General features: G+C 44.9%; 1 protein-coding gene across 2 annotated transcripts in view; it reads left to right on the plus strand.

Moving 5' to 3' along the window:
• Positions 1-5,140: 5,140 nt before the first annotated feature.
• ADNP2 (ADNP homeobox 2) overlaps positions 5,141-22,413 on the plus strand; it is a 29,088-nt gene continuing 11,815 nt past the window's right edge. The window contains exons 1-2 of one of the 2 annotated variants that reach the window (XM_066626227.1): positions 5,141-5,443; positions 20,940-21,059. In XM_066626227.1, coding sequence (XP_066482324.1) covers positions 20,952-21,059 — 108 coding nt within the window. In that variant the 5' untranslated portion in view covers positions 5,141-5,443; positions 20,940-20,951. Of the gene's footprint in view, positions 5,444-9,085; positions 9,151-20,939; positions 21,060-22,413 lie in introns of those variants that run through there. The other variant, XM_066626228.1, reaches the window with a different exon arrangement.

The raw sequence follows: 22,413 nt of genomic DNA on the forward strand, positions 1-22,413 counted from the left end.
TCCCTATCCACTCTGTCCATCCCCTGCATAATTTTGTATGTCTCAATCATGTCTCCCCTCAGGCGCCTCTTTACTAGGCTGAAGAGGCCCAAATGCCGTAGCCTTCCCTCATAAGGAAGGTGCCCCAGCCCCGTAATCATCTTAGTCACTCTCTTTTGCACCTTTTCCATTTCCACGATGTCTTTTTTGAGATGCGGCGACCAGAACTGGACACAATACTCCAGGTGTGGTCTTACCATCGATTTGTACAATGGCATTATAATATTAGCCGTTTTGTTCTCAATACCTTTCCTAATGATCCCAAGCATATTATTGGCCTTCTTCACTGCTGCCACACACTGGGTCGACACTTTCATCGACCTGTCCACCACCACCCCAAGATCTCTCTCCTGATCTGTCACAGACAGCTCAGAACGCATCAGCCTATATGTAAAGTTTTGATATTTTTGCCCCAATGTGCACGACTTTACACTTACTGACATTGAAGCGCATCTGCCATTTTGTTGCCCATTCTGTCAGTCTGGAGAGATCCTTCTGGAGCTCCTCACAATCACTTCTGGTCTTCACCACTCGGAAAAGTTTAGTGTCATCTGCAAACTTTGCAACCTCACTGCTCAACCCTGTCTCCAGGTCATTTATGAAGAGGTTGAAAAACACCGGTCCCAGGACAGATCCTTGGGGCACACCACTTTTCACTTCTCTCCATTGTGAAAATTTCCCATTGACACCCACTCTCTGTTTCCTGGTCTTCAACCAGTTCTCAATCCATGAGAGGACCTGTCCTCTAATTCCCTGACTGTGGAGTTTTTTCAGTAGCCTTTGGTGAGGGACCGTGTTGAACGCCTTCTGAAAGTCCAGATATATAATGTCCACGGGTTCTCCCACATCCACATGTCTGTTGACCTTTTCAAAGAATTCTATAAGGTTCATGAGGCAAGACTTACCCTTACAGAAGCCATGCTGACTCTCCCTCAGCAAGGCCTGTTCGTCTATGTGTTTTGAGATTCTATCTTTGATGAGGCATTCCACCATCTTACCCGGTATAGATGTTAGGCTGACCGGCCTATAGTTTCCCGGGTCCCCCCTCTTTCCCTTTTTAAAGATAGGCGTGACATTTGCTATCCTCCAATCTTCAGGCACCGTGGCCGTTTTGAGGGACAAGTTGCATATCTTAGTCAAGAGATCAGCAACTTCATTCTTCAATTCCTTAATAACTCTTGGGTGGATGCCATCAGGGCCCGGTGACTTATTGATCTTTAATTTATCATAAGATCTGAAACATCTTCTCTTTTAACCTCTATCTGACTTAACTCCTCGGGCAGGATGGGCTGTTCAGGAAGCGGTATCTGCCCGAGGTCTTCTGCCATGAAGACAGATGCAAAGAACTCATTTAATTTATCTGCCATCTCTAAGTCTCCTTTTATCTCCCCTTTCCCTCCCTCACCATCTAGAGGGCCAACCGCTTCTCATGCTTAGATGTTATTAGACCAGTTATTGAAGTTCTTTACAGAATGCCACTGGATGACCCACTTGATCAGCTACTTCATTCATACCAAGTCAGGGCAGGTAGTGACCTCAGTAATCAGGTTTGAAAGTGCATGGTGGAGAAGGGACCCTCTTGAATATCCTGGACGTAAACCATATAGGGTTTTAAAGGTAAGAACAAACATCTTGAAATAAGCCCCGAAATGTATCTGACAGCAGTGGAGCACCTACAGTATTGGTGTATATGCCCTGGCTACTACATTTAGCCCAACAGCAAAGTAGATTGATTGAAGAAGCAAGTAATCACCTACACTACCTGCCCTATTGCATCTGCATCATTGGCTGGTTGCTGCCCTTTCTTCCTTTCCCATAGCAGTGCTGCCACTGCTGATCCTTTTTGTCTCTTCCTCCAGTCCACAAGACTTTGAAAAGACAGAATGCATACATGGAAAGACACAGAGATGTATTATTCATAAGAATGACTAGGATGAAGCACAGGGGTCCCACAGGAACTAGGGGTCCTTCATTTTTTGTTGTTTTTGCTGAGGCACTGTTACCTGAACCCTAGAGCTCCAATGGTTAAAGGCACTTTGCACTCTGTGCCATAGCAATATGTCGACATATACAACATGTACATATATGTTTATCCATATTGTGAATAGAATTCATTGGGAGACCCACAAAATGGATATAGGGCTATGTAGTGTGGTCTACTACCTATTGTACCAGGGTCAGGCTGTCAGCTGTAGTGGAGTGAAGGATTGAAGTGTCGGAGAGCTTACAAAATACGTACCTGAAAACCTAGGGGCCTGGCAATGGGTTAATACGCCTCTGGAAGGATGTGCGAAGAGTGGAGTGGTAGTGTGCTAGATGCTCTAGCTCCCACATCAAATAATATATGACATGATGATATTATTCAAAATATCAAGATTTTTAAAATTTTGGCCAGTAGTGGTGTCACCCCCCTGTGCACATCACCCTGTGTGACCCGCACCCTTCTAGTGACACCAGTGAGTCCAGCAGTGAAAATGGTTGCCATGGGCCACAGTAGCAAGTAAGGAAAGACTGGTGATAGGGCAATTACAAGAGTTAGGAAGGGTGGGAGAGAGAGATTGCAGGAGTGGAAGGAGATCTTTCTCCAAGGTTGGCCATTAGCATTGGGGCATGCAAAGCAGTAGGGAGAAATCTATGTGAACTATGCAAAGAAAGAAAGCTATGGGGAAATGAGAGTAGGGAATCTTGACCTGGCTGCTTCAGGCACTAGAGGGGCTAGGGCCAGATCTTTGCAGTTCTACCATTTACCTGACTTCTCCTTGTCAGGAGAAGTCTCTTCTCCTTGTCTTGATTATGTTTCACATTGTACACCCTCACCCAGTTCATCACCACTCAGGCAATCATTCAAGGACTGCACTAGATGGAAATAGAGCTCATTGCCATCAACATACTGTACTGAAGACAAACCACTCCTAAATTCCAGACAACCTTCCCCAGTGGTTTCATGCAGGTGTTGAAAACCATGGGAGACAGAATAGTTCCTGCAGAACCCTGCAAGAGAATTCTGATGGGAAAGAACAGCAGCCTCCCAAGACCACCTTCTGGTATGTCCCAATGAGTAGAGGCTCCTACTTGAACCATGTAATTCATCCAAAAAGATACCCTGATCAATAGCACAGTGAAAGCAGCCACAGAATCCAAGGATGCTCAACAGGGCCACACTCTGCCTCTCTCCCTCCTGATGAAAGTTATTAAACCAATTTTTGCCCAGCCCACAGGTGTACAAAGTTTTATTTTTCTGTAGCTCTATTTCATATTAGAAGTTGAAGAATCAACAAATCTGATTTGAGATCAGAAGGAATACCAGAGCTTAAGTATTATCTAAATCGCTGTCATCTCAGTTAATTGTTGATTGTCATTTGAGAAGACCAAGACTTTAAGCAACTGACAGCCCAGTTATGAGCTGCCTGGGGCGCTAGACTGCAGCAGCACCAAAAATTGCTGCTGCAGCATCCTGCACACTCCAGGCAGCTGCCAGCGGCTCCTTGGGAGAAGGGGAATTTCATCCCCTTCCCCCAGGTAAACTGAGTAGCCCTGCAATGGGGCTACTCGATTAACCGCCAACCAAAAGGTCAGCAGTGAATCAAGAGCCTCTGTGTAGGGCAGTGAGCTCAACACAGAAGCTCTGGATCTGGTGGAGCTTTGCTCTACTGGTCCCGCCTCCCTCCACCGCTCCCTTCCCCCAGCACGCCTCCTCCCCACCCTCTCCCTGCCTTTCACTCCCCTCCCCGGAATGCCTCCTTCTGGCCTCCCCCCACGCCTCCACTTTCCTCTCTGCTGCTTGGCAGTGCATGTGGCAGTGCATGTGGCATCACAAGAAAGCGAGTGCTACCACTGGCACTCGCCCAGCAGTAGGTCCCACAAGCATGCCTTACGGCATGTTTGCAACAGTGTGCACCGGTAGTAAGCCGGCACACACTGCTCGGGATTGGGCCCTGAGGACCTGATCCTATTCAATTTTCTTGTGCTGGTGCAGTTGTGCCAGTGGGGTGTGCGCTGCATCCTGTGGTGGAGGGGAAGTCACTGGGGCCCTCTCAAGGTATGGGAACATGTGTTCCCTTACCACAGGGTTGAACTGTGGCGACACCGGAGCTGGAAGGTTGGATAGGATTGGGCCCTGAGCCATGATGTATAAAAATGTTGAATAATAGCTCTCTGTGTGGTTGAGATGCTCCGAGAAAGTAGTTGAGATGTTACTGTATTCTCCTCTAGCAACTGTTCATACAGTTATTGGTTAGTGGTGCCTGTTTGTCATAAGAGAAATGAAAATGTCCTCACCCTCATATTACAATGGTTCCCAATGACCTAAAGCAAACCTTATTAAGGTATCATAGGTATGACCTAAATGACCTTATTAAGGTATCATAGGTATGTCATTCTGATGAATCCTTTGATTTCTTCTTCTTACTCTTTGGAGGAAACTGAAGTTCCTCTAAAGTTACTCCTGACTTCCACCCACAAGGAACACAAACTTTGCACAAGCCAAAAGATGCTTCCTTTTTTGCCCCCAAGGTGTTCTGAGTCACTGCAAGTGTGAACTCTGTGAGACACACTTTTTCTTCCTTAAAGAGGTTGGTGGTTCCTTCCTCCAATGGGAAATGTAGCTTCTGGACCTAGCCTGGTTTCATTGGCTGTGGGACTGTGAGTGGGTCTCAGCAACATACTGATGCAAGGAAGGAAGGCTTTCCACAACATTCTATGCAAATGTACCAATGTGCAGAGGGAAGTGCTGCACCACCACGTGGTGGCATCACATGGGGATGACGTCATTTTGCCAGCCTCCCTCCAGCGATGACGTCACAAGACAAGAAATAACGCGGGAGTTCCTACTTTTGTTCTGTTCAGGAGGTGACAGAGGGCAGGTGGGGAGGTTGACAGGTGAGTGGTCCTGGGGGCAAACTTTGGGAAGCCCCACCACCTTTTCTGGAGAGTTGGTGCTGATGGAGTGAGCCAGTAGGAGCCTCCCCTGATTGGTCAAGTGACTGATATGTAAATGAGGAGAAACGTCACTTCCTGGGACAAATCGAGCGCCATCTTTTCTTTCTGGCTCTGGAAGGAGGGAGGAGCAGCAGCTGGAGGTGGATGGAGGGATGGAGGGGAGTGCGGCTCAGTGGTCCTGGGGGGAGCTGCTCCCGCAGCGCGTGGCAGGGCAGTGATGCTGCAGCAGCAGCAGCAGCTGGTACCTGCGCTGCTGGGGCACTGAGCGCGGGCTGCAGCTCGAGCACAGGAGGCGGGGCCACCGCGGAGCGAGCGAGCGAGTGACCGGCTGGACGACCGAGCGGCGGAGGGAGGAGCAGCGGCAGCAGCAGCGAGAAGGCGCCGGCTGCAAGGCGCCCGCGCGCCTCGAGAGGCGCCCGCGGAGAAGGAGCAGGCAAGCAGCGCGCGCTCCCTGCAGCCCGGGCAGGTAAGTGCAACCTGCGCTGACCCCGAGCATTCTCGCAGCACAGCACAGCCGCTGGGCGCAGAAGGGCGCTTGCTGCCTCCCGTCGCGGTGTCTCCGCTCCCCTCCGCCGCCTCAAGGGCTTTCCCCGGGAGAGCCCCTGGAAGACCCTTTCCTCTGGCCTGCGCATCACTGTCCGCTGGTGGGAGCCAGGCGAGTGCAGAGGCAGCCCTGGATGCTGCTGTGTGGCGGCTGCTGCCAGGCAGGGACGCGGCTCCCTTGCAGGCGAGGCGCCTCGCGTTCTGCGGCATCCCGGGCCCCTTTTTTGCACGCTGCTCTGGCCACCGCTCCTCGTCCTCCTCCACAGGCGCCCGACCGGGAGTCTGGGGCAGTCTCTCAGGTGGCGCTTCAGGGATGTCAGGAGGCAAAGGGCGCCTGTGAAGCTGGCCCTGCATCATGCCTGGGAACCGAATTATAGCACTTCTATTAGCAACCCCACATCTGAACCGTTCTCACCAGAGACGTGCAGTGGGTGGGGAGGCAGGTGAGGCAGAGCCTCCCCACTGGAGTCCTTCAAAAAGCGACACTGCCGTGTGAGGCGCCCGAGCACCCACAGCCCACACACAGAGCAGCAGATGAGGCAGAGCTTCCCCACTGGAGTCCTTCAGAAAGCACTGCTACTGTGTGAGGCACCTGAGCTCCCACAGCCCACACACAGAGCAGCAGATGAGGCAGTGCCTCCCCACCAGAGTGGTTCGAAAAGCACCGCTGCCATGTGAGAGGTCCAAGCACCCACAACGAAGCCTCAGTTGTGGGGTTGCAGCAACTTACTTGAATGAAAAAGGTAGAAGACCACTGGACTAGAGCAGCATCAGATAAAGGGGGAGACATCTGGTGTTCCCCTTCAGGTGTCAGGAGATTGTGCCCCAGTTCTGCTCAGGTTCTTAGCAATTGTTCTAAAATAGCTTTCACTAGTGCCAGACTTCATGGTAACTTTATCTGTTATCTCTAATAAGTATATTTGGTTACAGTGAACAGTGCTGGGAGGGTGTAACAGGGGTCATGGCACAGAAAAGGTTGAAGATTACTGGTCTACACTGACTGAAGCTACTGAGACCTGTGAACAGGCGGTGGTTTTTCCCAGTGCTGCCTGGAGAGGCCACCAGGTATTGAACCTGAGACTTTCTGCGTACATACATTCTGCATTTCTGGGACTATTTGAGAGATACAAAATTATGCATGGGAAGGATAAAGTGGATAGAGAGATGCTCTTTACACTCTCACGTAACACCAGAACCACTAAACATCCACTAAATGTTTGGACATCCACTAAAATTGAGTGTTGGGAGAGCTAGGACAGACAAAAGAAAATATTTCTTTACTCAGCGTGTGGTTGGTCTGTGGAACTCCTTGCCACAGGATGTGGTGACGGCATCTGGCCTAGATGCCTTTAAAAGGGGATTGGACACGTTTCTGGAGAAAAAATCCATTACGGGTTACAAGCCATGATGTGTATGTGCAACCTCCTGATTTTAGAAATGGGCTATGTCAGATGCAAGGGAGGGCACCAGCATGCAGACCTCTTGTTATCTGTTGTGCTCCCTGGGGCATTTGGTTGTTCACTGTGAGATATAGGAAGCTGGACTAGATGGGCCTATGGCCTGATCCAGTGGGGCTGTTCTTAGGTTATGCATGCAAAGTAGGAGCTCTGCCTCTGAGCTGTGGCTTAATTGACGCAAACGGTACTTTAAGTAATCTAAGCTTATTTTATACATGGCTAGTGCTGTCTGATTGTTTCCAGTGTCCCCTTGCACAGAGGGGGACGAACGTGACAAATTATACTAGCACGCTTTCATTTAATCCAAAGTTACTGTGGGTTATGGCATTCAAAATCAAAGATTTCTCCCTTCCTAATGAAGATCAGAGAGATTGTGACATTTCAAGCCTGAGCTGGTTGATCTGTAAATATTTATTTTTATTTTGAAATAATTATATCCCACCTTTCCTCTCTTATCTGGATGCAGTCATGCAGTCTGGATGCAGTCATGGTGGCTTACAGCCACTTTAAAAACAGTAAATACAATAACCTAGTGTTTCTCAAACTTTTCAGCACTGGGACCCACTTTTTAGAATGACAATCTGACAGGACCTACTGGAAATTAGGATGTCATTAACCTGGATGTGATGTCATGGCCGAAAGTGACATCATCAAGCAGAAAAATGTTTAAGACTCATATGACTAAATCAATTAAGTAAATTAAAAGTTTACAGTAAGTATACATTTAAAACTTTATTTAAAATAAAAAGCCCTCCTAACCCACCCAAGCAGTTGCTTATCTGTTTCTTAAAAATTTCCCCAAATATTTGAAACGCTGCAATCCACACATACATGGAAGTAAACCCCATTGACTATCATTGTTAAAAGCATATACATAGTAGCCTGTTAAAAGTAAAGATTTGTAACTTTTCCCCAAATGCAGTCACATACCATGGCAGCATCAAATCTAATATTTTAAACATAAAATGAATGGGAACTCGCCTGAAATTGGCTCGCGACCCACCTAGTGGGTTCTGATCCACAGTTTGAGTAACACTATAACCAATTTTTAAGTAGCAAAATTGCAGCTAAGTAGATCATGCTAAAAACACAACATCAGGTAGCAGAACAAAATAAAACAGAGTAAAACAAAGCACAGTCCGGGGGGGGGGCTAAAGATACCTTAACCACCCAAAGCTAAGGAAAATAAATGGGTTCAACTATTATCAGAAGTTGATAGAGAGGGAGCCAGCCTGATCGCTAATGGCAGGGAGTTCCATATACAGGGGATGTCACAGGCCCACTGTAACTTTACACTTGGACATCACAATGACTCAAGATCATTCAAAAATGCAAGACAAAACAGGAGAAAAGGGGGTGAGAAAGGTAAAGTGTGGAGCAGAAAAGTCTCTGGATATCACTGGAGTGAGATCATCAGAGGATGAAGGCATAGCTGATGGGCAGAATAAATGATGTTCTCCAGACACACAGCTGTTAAACACTATTCTGTGTTGCCTTTGTGTATGGCAGCATTTCTCAGACTGTGGGTCAGGATCTACTAGGTGGGTTGTGTAGCACCTAGCTTGGCCGCCATTGAAATTGCAGAGCTGAAAATACAGGATCCAGAGCTGCTGGGAAAAGTGGGCTCCTGGTGGGAAAGAGGAATGATGTTTTGCCCTGAATAGGTGAGAAGATGGGGCACTGGAAAGGGGGGCTGTGTTGTTGAAGAAGGATCCTAGCCTGCATTCTACTTTGACTTCCAAGCTGGAAAGTTTGAATTTGAGCTATGCAAAATAATAGCACGAGTGCGCTGTTTGAAGCCTACATTGATGGTTTTGCCTCTGGCCATGACATAACTTCCAGGTTAATTACATCATTTCCAGTGGGTCCTAACAGGCTGTCATTCTAAAAAATGGGTCCTGGTGGTAAAAAGTTTGAGAACCACTGGTATATGGAGGTGTCTTCTTTACCTCCTTAGTGCATTAAAGAAATTAGTGAAATCTGCAGGAGCTTGTTGATACCATCTGGAAGCATGATGGTTTTGCTGGCTAATGTATGGGTTGATGTGGTCATTCCTAGAACTTCGTTAGTTCTATTGTTTATTTCTAAAATCTGTTTTGTTTCTGACCTGCAGTGTCTTAAGAGACTTGGGGCCCAATCCTATCCAGCTTTCCAGCACTGATGCAGCTGTGAGGTAAGGAAGAAATGGCTTCCGTGATTGCTTCCCCATCACAGGATGCACCATACATCCTGTTGGCATTGCATCAGCACTGAAAAGTTGGATGGGACTGGACCCTTAGAAAATTTCAGGTAAAGCAGGAAACCTAAATTAATACTTTGATGTGTGCATTGGTTAACATTGGATTTTAAAATATCGGGAAACAAAAATATGCTGCCTCCTGTCAAATTTAAATCACGCTGGATTATTAGTTGGAGTTGCAAAGTTACCCAAGCAGAGACTGTTATGATTTAGATTTAATTTTATTAAAATTGTTTATTTGATTGTTAGTGACCTTGGGCAGCTTCATGTTGGAAAGGAAATACAAGGCATATATTGTTATACAGCAATATATTTTTAAAACCTGCCTTTCCAATTCTTATATATTTTTGTATAAATACACTTATGTATATATTTATTTATTTAAAATATAATTGTTGAATCCTGCCTTTCCAATTCCTGTATATTGTTGTATAACAATATATAGGAATTGGAAAGGCAGGATTTAACAAATATATTTTAAATAAATAAATATATGCATAAGGGTATTTATTATTTATTTAAGAGATTTTTTTATCCTGCCTTTTTCATGCTGGCCCAAGGCAGCTTACAGTTCAGATTAAAATATATGATATATAAAAGCAAATAAAATCATAAGAGAACACAACCTCCAACCAACTGGAGGAGGGCAACTATTTATAACCAAAGGACTGCTACCGAGGCACAGGGGGCAGAATAGTATTAACATTCTAATTAGATTTTATTGACCTTGATTTAAAGAAGTGACTGCTGCTGGTTTTGTGATATATTTTTAAGTATGTTTTAATGTTTTAAATGTTTATGTTGTAAATTATAGTTTTAAATGTGATTTTATGGCTCTGTAAGCTGGTTTGGGTGCCCTTTGGCAAGAAAAACTGGATACAAAGTAAGTAAATAAATTTGTTCCCTGTTAAACAGTTGTAGCAGTTGTAGGTGGCTTGGACGAATTCTTTTCTCTAGGACAGTGGTTTTCAAACTGGTGGGTCGCGACCCACTAGTTTGTGTAAAACTCCCCCCATCCCTTTAGTTTTGTAAAAGTTTTGTAAAGCTTTTTTTGGGGGGTAAAACTTCCCTCCTCTCTCTTGAGAGACAGAGGGAAGGGCCCATTAAGCTCAGCTGTGGGACTAGCCTGCTGGGGGTGGAGCCTGCAAGCCTGCAGACCTGATGGGGGACTGATTGACTCCCCATTGGCAGGTATATTATTTCACCAAAGGGCTTGCCAGGGGCAGCCTCTTGAAAGACAGAGGGAAGGAAGGGGAGAGGCAGTGACGCAATCCCCAGGATTGAATTGCTAAGGGAGGATGCTTTCACTTACTTTCCATGGAGTTAGGGTTGCAGCAGGCTCCAGGAGCTGTGGGGAGCCCTGTGCAGCCCTCCACAGGGCTCCCCGATGCTTAGAATCTTCAGATAGAGGGATATGCATGCTTTGTATGTAGAAGGTCCCTGATTCAATCCCTGGCAACTTCATCTCTGGTAGGATCTCTGGTAGTAGGATTGGAAGTGACTTCTACCTCTTACCTTGGAGAGATGCTGGTAGACCAGACAGTATCTGACTGAATGGACTAATGGTTTCAGTTGGGATAGTGTTTTCATATGTTCTTAACTGAGAAGCCAGTACAGAGAAGTTGTCAATAACATGTGTTCCAATAAAGTAGAAAGCCATGTCTTCTCACAGAGTTTTGTGTTTGGTTCATGATTTTTGTATTAAGGAAAGAATTTGATTAGTCCTCCATGGCTGGAAGAAGCTTGTTCTTTTGGCCTCTGCAGTTCCTACTGCTGAAGAGACAAGGCAGTGTTCAGATTAAAAATGGTAGTTTGGCTCCTCAGAGGTGGGAATTGGAGACAAAGCAGGAAGTGAAACTTTGCCTGCACTGTGCTCGCTCTCTTGTCCTGTGCAGTCGTGTCAGCAGAATACTGTTTCTGGTTTTATAGCTCCGTCACTCTCCTAACTATGCCTGTTTAGCTCAGTTTCTTCCCATTTTTGATTATGTTCCTGCAGCTAGATTTATTGCCACCAAAGCGTGATGTGGGAGCCAAGGCTCAGTCAAAAGAGAAGCCTTGCTTGATGCCGATGAAATGCTCACCAACCATGGAAATGAGCTCAGCATAGAAGGACAGGGGGCTTATCAGTTCAAAACATCTGGTTCCCACTAGAGATTTGGAAATTACTTGTTGGATGGATTTCTTTATAACTGTAATACTGTACTGCCAACAACACTACTTCTTTTACTGCTGTTTCATTACGGCACTGTTCGTCTTGAGTTGATTGATGACTGTTATAGCCAGTGAGAGCAGGGCATTGTTTCTAGTCAATGCTTACACCTTCCTTCAGTAATGTCTCTTTTAATGCTGTTGTGCTTGCTTGCTTATGCTGTTGCAGACAGTGCTCTGCTAATAATCCCTGGCATTATTGGAGGTACTACTGTCCTACATCTACTGCTGTTCTAAAACCTCAGAAGCCACGAATAAGAGGGATGTTGCTGCCACCATCTCTCTGGGGTCCACCCAGTTATTCTTCCCCTGTCTTTTGTCTCTTGTATCTGAATGCATGCACCAAGCACATCACTTTCTTATATGCAGCCTTTTATACATATGCATTTTGAACAAACTAACAATAGGAAACAGTGAAGAAAGTGCTTCATTACCCAGGCTCCAGCAATTGGTGCCTCCCATGTCAGCACTATGGCATCTCTTAGAAGACCTTCAGCTCCAGCCCACACACTTATTTGCCTGAGTAGCCAGGGAACAGAAACTGAATTCTGAATCAGAGGGTTTTTGTTTTTTTAATCCTTGTTTATTTTTTGCAAACCCTGTAGCCTCCAGGAATGACTGCTGTGTGCTAGAAGGGCAGTGCCTGCAGCAAGAGAGGTTTCTTTTAGTTGCTTCTAATCTCTCACTCTGTACACACCTGCCTTCCTTTTCCACACTGCACTTCTTCTAAAGGGTGAGGTCTGGGCCACTGTGCTGTCAAAATGTACAACTGGCATGCAGCTGCCCAGACCACCTCAGCTTCTGATGCATTCAAGCCAGGCAGAGCAGTACTATGTGGTCTATGTGCAGTACTATAATGCCATTGTACTTATCGATGGTAAGGCCACACCTGGAGTATTGTGTCCAGTTCTAGTCGCCGCATCTCAAAAAAGACATAGTGGAAATGGAAAAGGTGCAAAAGAGAGCGACTGAGATGATTACTGGGCTGGGGCACCTTCCTTATGAGGGAAGGCTACGGCGTTTGGGCCTCTTCAGCCTAGAAAAGAGACGCCTGAGGGGGGACATGATTGAGACATACAAAATTATGCAGGGCATGGACAGAGTGGATAGAGAGATGCTCTTTACACTCTCACATAACACCAGAACCAGGGGGCATCCACTAAACTTGAGTGTTGGGAGAGTTAGGACAGACAAAAGAAAATATTTCTTTACTCAGCGTGTGGTTGGTCTGTGGAACTCCTTGCCACAGGATGTGGTGACGGCATCTGGCCTGGAAGCCTTTAAAAGGGAATTGGACAAGTTTCTGGAGGAAAAATCCATTACGGGTTACAAGCCATGATGTGTATGTGCAACCTCCTGATTTTAGAAATGGGCTATGTCAGAATGCCAGATGCAAGGGAGGGCACCAGAATGAGGTCTCTTGTTATCTTGTTATCTGGTGTGCTCCCTGGGACATCTGGTGGGCCACTGTGAGATACAGGAAGCTGGACTAGATGGGCCTGTATTGGAACTATGGAAGATCTGGCGAGGAGGTAGAATGTGGTGTCTGCAGTGGCCCCTTTAAGAGTTAAGGCCTGGCCTTTCAGCAAAGGGTGTGCTGCACAGCTGCAGCCACTAGAGGCAATGAGATCCCTAAGGATATAAGGAGCACCTGAGGCAGGAAGTGGGTTGTAGAAGGTGTGCAGGTTGGAGAGGAGACTGACTTGGTTTATTGACTTTGGACTTTGACTTGGATACTCTGCCTTGTGGACTGACCTTCTAGCCAATTGATTATCTGGCTCACTGACTAATGGACTACTCAAACAGCCTGTGGAGAGCTGAGGTGTGCTGCTATACCTGGAAGGACTGCTGCCTTAGGAACTGGGAGGAGGGGTCCCTGCAGTTTAAACAGGCAAGCTACCCTGGTGGTAGAGTCTAGCAGTACTGCCATAGAGAACTGGGGCCATTGTTGGGGGAACGAAAGGGGAGCTAATTAGCTTAGAATGGGCATAAGTTCCCTAAGTGAGGCTTGGATTGGGAATCTGGCAGAACAGGGCCTATGGCCTGATCCAGTGGGGCTGTTCTTATGGTCTTTATGGCAGCATTAGTATCTCACATGCTGAGTAATCTACAGAGATAAGGTTTACCATTCATATTGTGATGTACTTGTACCACTGATTGGAAAGCATTGTCAGGCTAAACTAGCTGAAAGACAGTTGACAAAGCAGTCTACTTGCTTAGGTGGACTGCTTGTTTTAATTCTTATGATTTGGAAGTAGGAAGAACAGCTCCAGCCAGGGCAGAAAGTTGTGGCTGAGGTGAGAAGGATGGTGTGCCTAGAAAAGGCTAACAATTTAACTTTATGATATTACTGTGCACGCTTTTTGATTGGTAAGTGTTTAGTTTGCAATAAAAGCAGCAGCACTGAAGATCTTATAAATTCCATGCACATATGTTACTGCTTATGCACTGAAGCCATAGGAAAATTAGGTTCCAGGAGATACTGCTGAACCTGGTCTGTAAACCTGAGAGATCCACTCACTTTAGTACTGCACTTGTGCATGAATATCACTTTTTTGAATTGTGACCTAAGATATAGCATGTGTGCACATGCAGGTGTTAATTCCAGCAGACACAAGGACAGGCTCCAACAAACTTGGAGACAGATGGCATCTCTGATGAGTAAGAAATTCCTTTCCTTCACCCCTGCTTTCAATTTTGAATGTACACACCAGAGAAAATACACAATAGCAAAGCAAGTGAGTAAAATGCCCTCAAGGAAAGCCAAACACAACTGAGTAGCAAGATTTTTCTTGTGAATGGGAAGATGTGAACTTTTCTGAGCAGCAAAGTTTCTCACCCCAAAAAGGGGGAAAACAAGCTCCCTGCCTGTTGTCTTTCTAAGGCAATTTACAGAAAGAAGTGTATGTGTGTGTGCGCATGGGGGGGGGGGAAGAGATTCCAAGGAGATTATTTGCTTTGGAGTAATGGGTTGTGTGCATACAGCATGGTTGTACTCATTCAGTGAAAAGAGAATAGTGTTCTTCATGTGCTCAGTGGCATTTTTAGTATATTCTCACTGGGATGAATTGCAACTTGGTGGACAATGTGTGTGTGTGTGTGTGGGGGGGGGGAATATTTTTTTCTAGACAGTCAAGGGGTGTGGGTGTTACAGAAACCAGAAGCTGACCAAGAGAAGTAGTTCTTAGTGGTTAGCGCTCAACATACCCTACCTGCTTCACTGATTTACTGGGTTCGTGAACAGCTAAATGGAGGGATGGGACTGGTAGATATCTGCTGCTGCCATCTCAGATTGAGGAAAAACTAAGCAGAGGATGGCCATCTGAGAAAGACCTCTCTCCCAGCAAGAGGTTTGGCTAGGAATTATCTTCAGACATGAAGATGGGGAATCCACACCCTGCACATGCAGCTATTTAAGATGTCTTTCCCCAAAGTGCCTCAGAGGAGCAGCCTAGAATAATGCCCCTGCATATCGGATGTCAGGCAGTCTCTTTGGGAGGCTACAACATTCGAAAATCTTCTGGGAGCTAGAAGTTTCAAAAATAAGGACAAATATAGAACTTCCCTTACTTACATGCTTTTGCATTACGAACGTCTGACTTTCAAATGTATTTGGTCAAGGCTTCAAAGTAGACACAGTTGCAAAGACACCAGCAAAATAAACAGAAGCTGCTTAAAGACAACCCGAGCTGTTGAACATAGCGTCCCCTTGCTGTGGCAATGAGGGAAAAACAGCTCAATAACAATAATCTGGGGATTCCTGTGAACAGGAGATAGGGAGAGAATGAAAAAAGCAATTGGCGTGACCAAGGCTGATTAGGCACAGGCAGAACCGAGTTATTGTGAGCATAGAGAAGCATTAATGCTGAATGGAAAAAGTGGACCCTGAGTGGAGATGACTCAATTGACAAAATAGCAAAACAGAGCCACCATTTCCCACTACGAAGCAGGAAAAAGGAGACAATGGTTAAAGTTAAGTTTGATTAAAGTCCTCCTGTTCTCTTTAAACCAGTTGATTAAAGTAGCTGCTGCTGTTCTCTTTAAAAAAACAAGTATCGAGAAAATCTTATGACCAAAATCTTACAATATAATTATGATTAGTGTGATTTCCAAAGGAACATTCCAATGATAGCACCCTATTGTACTGTAATTGCTTTGGCCCATGAATCATACGTTGCCCACAGGCAAGTCTTTGGAATTAGTGAACTAGGATAGAAAAGAGAACATGATCAGTCCTGTGATGTCGGGAAGCATAACAGAGAGTGGAGAGGAAACACGAGGCCTAGATGAAAACAGCAAAACAAGAACCAGTGGCATCCACATCAACAGCCAACCCCAGCAAGCTGTCAGCCCACCTTAAAAACAACCCCTCCCACAAAATCTAGAGATCTGTACTGTAATTATTTTTTCATATTTCACAATCTGTTCATTACTTATGATAGTGATGTTGGACTCAGGTAAAGGCCAGAACCCTGGAACCTAACCTGTACATAAGAAAGGGAGCCGGTATAAGCAAAACAGGGTATTGATCACAGGAGTGTTGGGGGACAAACTGAAGTAAGAGTGTGTGTGTGTTGGGGGACAGATTGAAGTGTGTGTGGGTGTTTGGAGGGATGCATGTTGCAGAGGGACAGATTGATGCTTGGCCAGTAAGCCAAAGGGATATTTGTTGACTCTTGTATGAGGACAAAAAAGATTTGGACCCATGCTAGCAGAAAACATTGCGAGAGAATTGAAATTCAGGATGTTGTGATGAGCAAGTGAAGTTCCCCATCCTCTCAGAGCTAAAAATACTTCCAGGTATATACCGCATTCAGCCACTAGAGATGCTGAATGTAGTGCAATGTAGTGGAATTATTACTTTATGTGCATTACATTGAGTACCTCTAGTGGCTGAATGAGATATATACCGATGCTTAGAGGCCTGGAATATAAATATAATGTTCACTAAACTTAGAACGGAGCAGAATCTGAGACAAAAGAAGTTTATGACTAGTTTTGTAGGTTGCTTGGTGCTTTTTCAAAATCCATTCCCCACCTTTCCTGTGGAAATCGGTTTTACCCTTTGCTCCCCTCCTCCTTCCACCCCCACCCACTTGCTATATTCAATCAAACTCTCTGCATATCGGTTTTCCATGTATTCATTATTTATTTATTTTTCGGCCATCAACACTGTGTTGTAAACATGATGTGGCCCTCATGCTGAAAAGTTTGGAGACCCCTGCTTTGTAGTTCCTTTTTTCTCTCTAAGATGGGGCTCTCCTAAATTTTTGGCATTAGGGTTGCATCATATATCTGACATGGAAGGAGGAGGGGACCAGAGGACAAAATTGACTTGCACAGGAAGAGGGGGAATGGATTTTGAGAAAGCGTCAATTAACCTATAGAGCAAATCATAAACTTTTTGTTTCAGTTTCTGCATCATATAAGTGTAACTTTATATTTATTTTCCAGGTCTCCATAATCAATAATTTCATTCCATTGCATTATACTCAGCACCTCTAGTGGCTGAATGCAGTATACAGGTACGGCCTATTTATCTGCATTAGTTCCGTTCCCTGACTCTTCGTGATTAACAAAAAATGCATTGTGCTAAATCCCATAGAGTTACACAAATACAGCCTGACACTGATGGAAGGAAACTAAGGTAGCTGTTATCAATCCCCTTCCCTCCTTCCCCTTTCACAGGTGGGATCCTGAGCTTGCTTGGGAGTCCTGTGTGTCCCAGGCACCCTCCTGACAGCACTGCAAGTTCTCCTCCTCCTCTTTGCTGCTGCCACTCCTGCAGCCCTCCCTGGCCGCAGCCATAATGGAAACTCCTCTGCCCCAGAGCATTCTGGGACTTGTAGTCTGGCTCTCTGCTCACCCTCACCTGTCTCAAAGGCTCGGCAAACACTCTTGGGGTTTTTTAAAGCAATCCCCTCTGATGCTACTGCACCTGCCGTGCGTGAGAGAGAGAGAGAGCGCCACCTTGCTGTATGTGTTCTGGCTACAGAGGTTTTTGGTACCCCCTTCCCCTCTTCAGCCTCAGCTTTCAGCCTGGCTCAGGGGCTCCAGGAATGTTACTGTACCTTTGCAAGGGGAGCCTCTTCCATGGCTCCAGGGCTATTTCCCTGCCTGGGCGAGGCAGAGCCTTTTTGCAGTATTTGGGATGCCTGAAAACTGATCCAGATGCCAGCTCAGGGCAAAGGAGGCAAAGGTGCGTGTGACTTTCAGTACCCCCACCCTCATTCGCATTGAGACAAATCTGCAGATGAAGAATCCGTGGATAAATAGGCTGCAGCTGTATATCCATGCAGGGAAAACCAGAAGTGCATCTTCTGAGCAGTTTTTAACTGAGATGCTGGGGAACCTCTTGGGCTGAATAAAATCCTCCAGAGGGATGTATGTGGTCCCCGGGCCGGTGTTTGGGGACCTCTGATGATAATCCTCTGGAGGTAGCGAGAAGTTGTAGATATTTTAGTTTTTAATATGCAGTTTTGCTTCCTTTCATAAGCTAATAAAGTTGGGAAAGACAAGAGAGCAAAATATGATGCATATGGACAAAGATATGGCAGATTATGAATTCTACAGGGCGAGAAAAAAACCACCACAGATCACCAAAGAGAACTCCTTGGGATCCTTAGTTAGACTTGGTGTGTCTAAAGAAATGCAGGAATGCAGCCAAGGTGCTGAACATTAGTTCAGTCTCAAATGGCTTGGCAATTTGGAAAGAAGAAATAATCACAGAGAAATCACTATAGTGTGTTTGTGATCATTAGTCTTGGACATACATTGCTGGATATCTTCAGAATCTTAACATGCCTCTTAGAGTAGGAAGGAATTCAGAAGTACTATTGGCGGTTTTTGATAGAGGTAGTAATATCTACATGAATATGAAGATATGAAGGGCACTGTAGTCTTTGACGGCTCAACATCAGAACCCGTTGACATCCGAAGCGGAGTGAAGCAGGGTTGTGTTCTCGTGCCGACCTTTTGTTTGGGATTTTCTTTGCTGTCCTACAGAAGCAGGCCTTTGGAACTGCAACAGAAGGCATCTATCTCCGGACCAGATCAGACAGAAAGCTCTTCAACCTCTCCAGACTGAGAGCAAAGTCCAAAGTCCAGCTGAAATGTCTGCGTGACTTCCTCTTTGCTGATGATGCAGCTGTCACTGCCCACTCTGCCAAAGATCTCCAGCAGCTCATGAACTGTTTTAGCAAGGCCTGCCAAGACTCTGGACTGACGATCAGCCTTAAGAAAACACAGGTCATGGTTCAGGATGTGGACTCACCTCCCTGCATTACAATCTCTGCGCCTGAACTGGAGGTTGTCCACTCTTTCTCTCAATACCGAGCTAAACAGATGCATCGGCAAAGCAGCTACCACGTTTTCCAGACTCAAAGAGAGTATGGTCCAACGAGAAGCTGACAGAACATACCAAGATCCAGGTCTACAGAGCTTGCGACTTGAGTACACTTCTGTACTGCAGCGAGTCATGGACTCTTCACTCACAACAGGAGAAGAAGTTGAACGCTTTCCCCATGCGCTGCCTCCGACGCATCCTCGGTATCACCTGGCAGGACAAAGTTCCAAACAACACAGTCCTGGAACAAGCTGGAATCCCCAGCGTGTATACACTGCTGAAACAGAGACGCCTGCGTTGGCTTGGTCATGTCATGAGAATGGGCGATGGTCGGATCCCAAAGGATCTCCTCTATGGAGAACTTGTGCAGGGAAAGTGCCCTACGGGTAGATCACTGCTGCGCTACAAGGATATCTGCAAGAGGGATCTGAAAGCCTTAGGAATTAACCTCAACAAATGGGAAACCTTGGCCTCTGAGCGTTCTGCTTGGAGGCAGGCTGTGCAGCATGGCCTTTCCAGTTTAAAGATACACTTTGCCTACAGACTGAGGCAAAGAAGGAAGGCCCATAGCCAGGGAGACAGACCAGGGACAGACTACACTTGCTCCCAGTGTGGAAGGGATTGTCACTCCTGAATCGGCCTTTTCAGCCACACTAGATGCTGTGCCTGAACCACCATTCAGAGTGCGATACCATAGTCTTTCAAGACTGAAGGTTGCCAACCTGCAGTAATATCTCCCCAAAGCAGGGGGAATGTGTGTTTATAAGTAGTATTTGAATGTTGTATAAACCATTTGTGGAAGACAGGAGTCGTGAAGTCCATAGGTAGTTTTGCCCATTCTGTGGACTGATTTCATGGTATTTTAGCAAGCATTGTATGTCTTCTGGGATGTAACCTTGCCCATTTTTATTAGAATGTTTGATTTGAGTTGTCACCAAGTCATTGTGAATAAGTCATATCAAGCCAAAGAGGAGGTGTGTTTCTGAATTTCACACATTGCATTTGGCTACAAATAGCTAATGAAATTAATATAGCTCAATATGTGTATTTCACAAATGATTTTAATTTAACCACAAAGACAAAGAAAATGGAGAGGAGAAATACAATCACTTAATGGTGGTTTAACAGAATGGTATCATATTCAGGGCCCTATGATAGTGCACAAATAGCGATAATGAACTGTTCAGGGTTTCTCAAACTGTGGGTCGTGACCTGATTGTTGATGAGTTACGAAGCTTTTGCTATTAGCTGAGAAGGCAAATACATGGAGCCCTATGAAACTGAGCCATATCATATGCTTGCTTGTGAGTAGGCGAACTTGCCTTAGTGTGTTAGAAAGGGCAACCCTAAGGGAATCCAAGGATACCAGAATGGTCCTGATCTGATTAACACAGCCCCCCTCAAAACACCCTAGAAGGAAGTCCCTCCTCCAAGCTGATGAATGTATTAAGCCCTATGGAAAGTGAAACTAAGCTGCACATTTGCATTTACTCATGAGTAAGCAAATGAGCCTTGGCTCCTTGTCAGGTCAGGGAAAGTAGAATGCAAAGTCACCTGAATGGTCCTGATCTGATGAAAGTGGAGCTCAACAAGTGCTCCAGAAGGCAGGCTCCCCTCCCCAATACAAAGAATAAAAAAGAGGCTAGAGCTGGTAAGGTGAATTTTTTTCTTTTTTAGACTTGTGAAGCTAGGTAGGTCCTGATAGAGAGAGAGTTTAAATAGAAGCTTAAATTGAACTGGGCACTGGGTAGGGCTGAAAGTCTTACTGATTTTTTTTTTGTGGGGGGAGGGGTGTTATTTCTACTCTGCTTTATCTCCATGAAGAGCATTCAAAGTGGCTAGATCTTTGCATTCTTTATTAGATCTAGGATTTTTTTAAATCAATCATGAAATCCTAGAGGCAATTCATATTTCACACAACTTCTGTGTGAAATATGATGACAATTTACTGTGGAAAATGTCAGTGTAGGCTCAGTGCTTTCAGGTGGCCAAAAAGTGTGAATTGAACAAAAGTTTAATCGATAAATTACATGTTTGCCAAGATATGCACTATTGAGGTTCAAGCTAACTTGAATTTTTAAAATGTACCAGCATACTTTAAGGTAAATATTCGTAATGTATAAGTATACATGTTCTGAATACATTGTGGTCTCACCTTTATGTCTTCTAGGAAAAGTCCAACATGTTTCAAATTCCTGTTCAAAATCTTGAAAATATAAGGAAGGCTCGGAAGAAAGTGAAGCGTATTCTTATGGATGTTGGCCTTAATGACTGTCAGGAGTTGCTACAGGTAAACTACAAAACATAACCAAAAAATTCATGAGACCTTTTAGGTATATTGATGCCTGTACTGAATTCTGCAGTGGTCTGGAAATGAATGTATAAAAATTGTCAGAATGGGCTTTCCCATAATGTAGACCTATAAGTAGGATATTCCTACTAATTCCTTAATATTAATAGTATTTAAAGTTCAAAAAGTTGTTTCCATAGCAAAAAGAATTGTGCTTGGAAAACGGGTGTTCTGCAGTGTAATTCTTGCAGTGCAATAATGTGCTCATATAAGACCATGGGGCGCAATCCTAACCCCTTATGTCAGTACTTTCCAGCACTGGTATAGCAGTGCCAATGGGACGTGTGCTGCATCCTGCAGTTGGGTGTCACTCACGGAGACCTCCTCAGAGTAAGGGAATGTTTGTTCCCTTACCTCAAAGCTGCATTGCTCTTATGTCAGTGCTGGAAAGCACTGACATAAGGGGTTAGGATTGCACCTATGGTGTCAGTTCACACAGTTTGTACAAGTATCCAACTTTGTTGTGATCCACCTTTGAGTAATTGTATAAGACTGCAAATACCTTTTATAGAGTTCAATTTGGGAATTTTTTTGCAGTGTGCTGTAATCAAACTTTGATTTTTTTTGGGGGGGGGAGAAGAGATTAAATGGAGTGGTGCTGCAAATGCTGCTGGTGCTGCTGTTTGTTTAATTTGTTTATTTATCAACTTTCTGCAATATGGCCATTAAATTATCTCTTATAAAGTGTCACTTGCCTAGTACAATATACGAATCATCTCCAGTATCTTTTTTTCTTAAAATAAACATGAACAAATTAAAGTTTTGCTTTGCTCAGAAGACTGCAGGAGATGCTAATATTCTACTTGGGTTTATAAGAAGCAATACTTACAGAACACATAATTTGTTTTCAGCTTTAATTATTAAAAGGAGGGTCAAAATATTAAGAATGTACCGCTTTCCAGCAAAAGTAGTTCACAAAGTGTTTTAAGTAGAAAATATGATAGGCCTTTTGATATGAATATGTCTGTAGGCTCATAGACTCTAGAAAATCAGAACAAGGTACATTACCAGAGGCTTAAAAAACTTCATCTGAACAAAGATTCTAATTATACTCATGAAATGTTAAACTTTGAAGGAACCTTTAAGGTCATTGAGTCCATCTGCCTGCGTTGTGCAGGCAACTGCTTTAGCATCCCTGACAGATTCAACCTGCTTGAAAACATCCAAGGTGGGAAAGCAAATTACTGCATGAGGCAGCCTCTTTCAGTGCCAGATAGGTCTTACAGTTAGGAAAACTTTTCAGTTTCTAACCTAAGTCTACTTCCATTTCAACCCTCTGGTTCCTTCAGGAGCC

Source organism: Tiliqua scincoides, chromosome 4, assembly GCF_035046505.1.
Source record: "Tiliqua scincoides isolate rTilSci1 chromosome 4, rTilSci1.hap2, whole genome shotgun sequence".
In the NCBI taxonomy this organism is placed as follows: domain Eukaryota; kingdom Metazoa; phylum Chordata; class Lepidosauria; order Squamata; family Scincidae; genus Tiliqua; species Tiliqua scincoides.